This window comes from Bidens hawaiensis, unplaced genomic scaffold (genome assembly GCF_021521415.1).
Source record: "Bidens hawaiensis isolate Kalapana, Puna unplaced genomic scaffold, B.hawaiensis_p1.1 tig00001961_1, whole genome shotgun sequence".
In the NCBI taxonomy this organism is placed as follows: Eukaryota; Viridiplantae; Streptophyta; class Magnoliopsida; order Asterales; family Asteraceae; genus Bidens; species Bidens hawaiensis.
Window position 1 is genome coordinate 3451112 of NW_027491109.1, and position 5432 is coordinate 3456543.

A 5432-nucleotide genomic window follows, 5' to 3' on the forward strand; every position below is an offset into this window, starting at 1 on the left:
TGGAGTGTGTCTAAGAAGTGTAAAAAGTAATCTGGTGCGTTAGATATGTTGATCTGATGGTGGATATAGAAAGTGTGTTTATTGTGCGGTGTGTTTTATTTTGGTTGTGGTGTGTTTATTGTGCGGTGTGTTTTTTTAGATCTAATGGTGAAAACACACTTTCTACACTTCTTAGGAAAAATCTACTTATTATAACATTGCTATATATATATATATATATATATATATATATATATATATTGTTTAAATTTTTTTTGGGTTAGATCTTATTAATGCAGTGATCAGCAAATTCTGATATAGAAATTCGTATGTTTTGCAGCAAAATCTACCTCAAACTCCAATGAGCTAGCTAAAGAAGCTAAAGATCAAAGTAACACTGAGGTACTTTGTATGATTAATGTTTTTATTATACTGGGATCCATCCGTTGTTGAATACAATTTTGTTTCAATGCAGATTTCTGGTGATAACAAGATGTTTGACTCAAGAAATGACGACTTTCCAAGTTTTGATCTTGGATTTGACTAGGGGCCATCATCGCAGTTTTCTAACCATCCCTCTTGGTAAAGAAAAGTTGAAAATGAGAAACAATTGTTTATTGTTGTTGTCCAAGACATTAGTAGAAACTAAATCACTTAAAGTTGTACCCTTGAGGATCTTATATGTCGTCTTTTTTCTTTTCTTCCACAATATAGAAATTTTGATAGAGAACTAATAGCATCATTGTGCATTACATGATAATATGTAAAATTATTCTTATCTTTTCGTCCAAAAAACATGGAAAACAATATCTTGTAGAACATCCTTCCAGAAATAATGGTTTCTTCCTGGTTATCTGTACTATATAATATTGTTCTTTAACTTGTATATACTAAGCAACGCTTTGAACAGGTTTCTTGTTTTCTTAGAATAGATTTCCATATCTCTTGTGCTTTGTCTTTGTGGGTACAAGCTTTGAGATATTCTAGCCTCTGGTAGTGTCTGTAATTACACAGAAAGGTAAACACAAGAACAGTGATAAACATACAGTATGCTAGATTATTATATCTTGGACTATAGCAAAAAAACAAGAAAACACTTTGATTACTTGCTGTCTATTACTGGACGGGTTTGGACTGATGGATCGATGAACAGAAGAGGCAGAAAGCTTGACAGAAAAGCTTGGACACGTGGGCTGATATGCAGAAGACCCTGAGCATTTAATCGAGAACCGAAGAGGTGACATTGACCGTGATCGTTTTTCTGGTTTTGAGATAATTATAATCAGTAGTTTAGTACATAGTAAGACTAAAAACAGGTTGAAAATAGAATCAACTTGTAACAACTCCATTTTTCTAACCTTGTTTTTTATTTGATGCAGCCTTTGTAAGTGAGAAGGTAATCAAACCCGATGGCAACTCGGTAGAAGTTTGTCTATAATACCCTTTTCTGCACAAGTTTTTATACAATGAGCTTTCTTTGCGGAGCTTCAACAGAGGTAACACATTTTTTAACATTTTTATAAATATGATATTTTAGTAGTATCTGTTACCTTAAACCTGATGACTGGACCAATTCTTTATTGACTTCGTCAGGTTTAGAAATGCAACCTTCTGTAGCAATAATAGACTATTTTTTGCTTAGTATATGAGATAATTATGCATATTAAAGACGCTAATGAAAAACTTAAATGACCTTTAGGGTACTGCTTATAATACTTTGGTGTCTGCGTCATCAGTGATTGCTGTGACAGCTCACCATAGTGAGCACACGTTTGGGATGTACGTAAACGCTGCCATAATCACACAGAAAATCACACATTAGTTAGAGGAAGATGAAAATTGAAGATTTTTCACTATTTTTATTCGGTTACTTATAAATGGGTTGCTTTGAGTCGTGTTGTATATTATTTTGAATGTAGCCTCAAATCTATTTTTAACGCGTACAAATTTTAATATCAGTTTTATTCAAACATTTAGATTATTATTTTTATTATAACAATGGTTTTTTAACTACAAGTAACAAATTACTTATTTGCTTCTCTCTCTTTTTTTTTTCTTAAAATGGACAAAACATGTTTGTTTGTCAACTTGAACCTGTTATCTTGCCTCCCTCCAAGTACTTCATATTCATATTAGAAATATATATATATATATATATATATATATATATATATATATATATATATATATATATATATATATTGTTCCTGAGGAAAGAATCGACCTAAATTTTCACCTGTTCAATGCCGGATACTCGAATATTTGTTTTAGAAACTTCATTGACATGTTCGTCTAGTAATTTGTTAATTCTATCTGTCACACAACCCAAGTGGTCAACGGTTTTAAGCAGAGACCTAGAGATGTAGTCCTTTAAGCTTTCTAACAACCTATAAACATATAAATAAAGAAGCTAATCAAGTAAAAAAACATAATTTTACAGAGAATATCACCACTAAGAAAATATAGTACCACTTACATTTCTTTTTTATCGTTCTTATGATACGAATCTTCAAAATGCTCTGCAGCTGAGTATAACTGTTGTTTTACATTTCGTAAGTCCTACAAAGTTTGTTATATTAATTAGAATAACATCTCGAATTGAATATCTCAGTTATGTGTGAGAGAGTGAAACCTGGAGTCCATCAGCAAAGAGCAAGTGGTGGCTCGATAGAAATTTATCGTAGGTCTCCATTAGGACAAAAACAAATATAAGTTTCCTTCACCTGCATAAACACCGGTACGAAACATAAACGATGTTATAAATTTAGAAGTTGTGGTTTCATTAAAATCAGAGTTTAAATGCAGAACACTTGTTGGGATGATTGAAAGAGTTAGTTATCCAATCAGATAAGTTGTTGGGTTAAGTGGGAGTTGGAAAGATCTTTAGTGGTTAGTTTTGGAGGGAAATGTTTTCAACATGATTTCCAACCACTCCTCTTATTAGGGAAATTATTAGCTGAGATTCTGGTTACTTACAAATAACCTCACATGGGTTTGCATGGTTTAATGCTGGTTTTGGGGCATGGAGGTTATAGGTGACAAATTACTCGGGTCGGGTTGATTTGTTAAATCAATGCGTCTTAACTTTTTTGAAATTTGAAAATGTTTCATGCATTGATCTATGTTTTAGTGATGAAATAGTTTGTATTAGATAAAAATATTTTAGTTAAAGAGTTTATTGTATTATTTTTACCATAGTTAGGATACATAATTTGATTAAAGTATATGAAACATAATACAAGAGTCTGTATGAGATAAAATGTAGGGGAAAGTTAACGTACAGATGAAATTAACGTATTAACTGTGAGAATCAAGTAGAGTGTTTATATATACAAGTAGATGTAATTACATAATTACTCTACTTGTATATATAATTACTCTACTTGATTCTCACAATTACCACGTTAATTTTATTTTTATTTGATCCAAACGCATAAAATGTATTTAATTTATCTATTTTAAGAAAAGTATAACCTTAAAATGTCACATTTAGACACAAACGTGTTCATGATTGGTGTTATAGTGGTGATTTCATTGTATTATTGCTTCTTCATGAAGACATGTTTCTAATGATGAAAAGTTGAAATAAGGTAAAACCCCTTTTCTTCTCTAGAGCACAAATGACAATATATAGAGCAATAATGACAACACTATCTTGTACATCATGCAATGAATGTTGTATGTGCTCTCGGGTTTGTTTTATCGCTTTGAAAAAAAGAGTAAACTACAATTTTTTTTTAATAACATGGACCTTTTCTATGAACTAACCAAAGAAAAACCCTTATTTAGCTTTCTAGTTAAATTTTTATTGACGAATTGTCATAATACTTTTTTTTTTCAAAGCGGGTGTTTTATCTCTTATATTTACTCTTTCGTTCTACGTTAAAAGCTAGTATGGTGGCACAAAATCATTGTCCCTAATTTACAATTCTAATGATATATTACTGTAATAATTTGCCTTTATCCAGCACCTACACTTGTTGGCTTAATGCTTGTTTTAGCTGAATTACTTTTAGCCAAATATAAATGAAGTTATTTGATGATGCAGTATGTCCTTTCGGCATCTACCCAAGTAACCAACTCATACCTACCCCATTAAGTATTCACTTTATTTGTTTTTTTTTAAAACAAAACTAATGGGTTTTCATAAAACATTTGTATTTTTTTTCTTACCTTATATCTAATATAATAAAGATTTAAAAATAATAATAAAATTAATGGATTTTTTTCACAAAGATTTATTTATCTTGCTACAAAACGGGTCTAAGATATTATATAATTCATTTTGTGTTTTCTTAAAACCTTAATTGTGTTTTTATAATAGTGTGCACTTAATCGTTGATATCTGTTTGGCAATCTTTTGCTAGATCACTAAGAAATCTGATTGATTAAGAAGTAGCATTTGAATCATTTAACATGTTTCTAAAATTTAACCATTAAGAGGCTCCATAAACCATTAAGATATGTCTTTTTGGTGAACCAAGCACAATCTACTTCTAACCGATTTAGCTATAGCCTATTAACTAAATTATTATTAAGAGACCACCAGATAGCTAAGTAATAGACTAATATTTGATCAATAACCAGTGCACCATTTAGAATATTTGTTATAATTTCTATGTGCTATTCTATCTTCTTTTTTAATACTATATGTGTTAAAACTTTTACATTTTGGACACATCTTTGTGAAGCTAAACTTATAGTTATTAATTTAGACGTGCTGTTATAAATTTGACAAATTAAATATGACCCTCCCGTCCCGAAACCGATTACCCTTTGTCTCACAAAATGACTATTTGAATGAGTGCAACAGAGGGAATCGTGTCGAGAATATAATTAAAGAAAGAAAGAAAATGAATTGGATAGAAAGAATAAAAGAGGTGTGTTCCAGAGTTTTTTTGGTAGAAGGAAATTGAAGGAAATAACAAAAAGGGTGTTCCAGAGATTCATTAAAGGAAAAAAAGGAAAAGAAAAGAGGATGTTTAAAGAGTAAAATGGAAAGAAAATGTTTCTTTCCAAATTGGAAAGAAAGTGAAAGAGAAAGGAAAAGAAAAGAGTAGAACTTTCCTTTCCTTTCATTTTCATTCTTTCGTTAAATGAACTTGGGAACACAGTAAGTGTTGGAAGCGTAATTACCACACATGCAAAATGGCAATATAAGCAACGATTATTTAATTGGTATTTGATACTTTAAAAAAATAAAAAAATAACATTTCATGAAAAATATATCTAATACGACACATTATTGTGAAACTCGGTGAATCAAGGTTTACACAAACATTTCAACCATAACAATTCTCATATATGGAACATACTAAACGTGTGGCTTATCTTATGCTTGAAAATAAGCATCTACAATTATCCCAACAACTGGGATAACTGTACAATGGTGCACATAACATATTTCACAATTCACACAACTCTGGCTAATTCCACGACTTAGAATTATAGAA

At 30.5% G+C, this 5432-nt stretch overlaps 1 protein-coding gene across 2 annotated transcripts; it reads right to left on the bottom strand.

The window, feature by feature from the left end:
- Positions 1-784: 784 nt before the first annotated feature.
- LOC143604156 (protein ABIL3-like) lies at positions 785-3021 on the bottom strand. 2 transcript variants are annotated; one of them, XM_077080725.1, is made up of 8 exons: positions 2612-3021; positions 2456-2538; positions 2216-2366; positions 1673-1769; positions 1530-1590; positions 1338-1426; positions 1086-1240; positions 785-979 (listed from the first exon to the last, which is right to left on the bottom strand). In XM_077080725.1, the coding sequence occupies exons 1-8, from the start codon at positions 2669-2671 to the stop codon at positions 839-841; spliced, it is 837 nt and encodes a 278-aa protein (XP_076936840.1). In that variant the 5' UTR covers positions 2672-3021; the 3' UTR covers positions 785-838. The 2 variants fall into 2 exon arrangements, with proteins under 2 accessions (XP_076936840.1, XP_076936846.1); XM_077080731.1 differs by having other exon boundaries at positions 2456-2514; positions 2612-3020.
- Positions 3022-5432: the final 2411 nt, after the last annotated feature.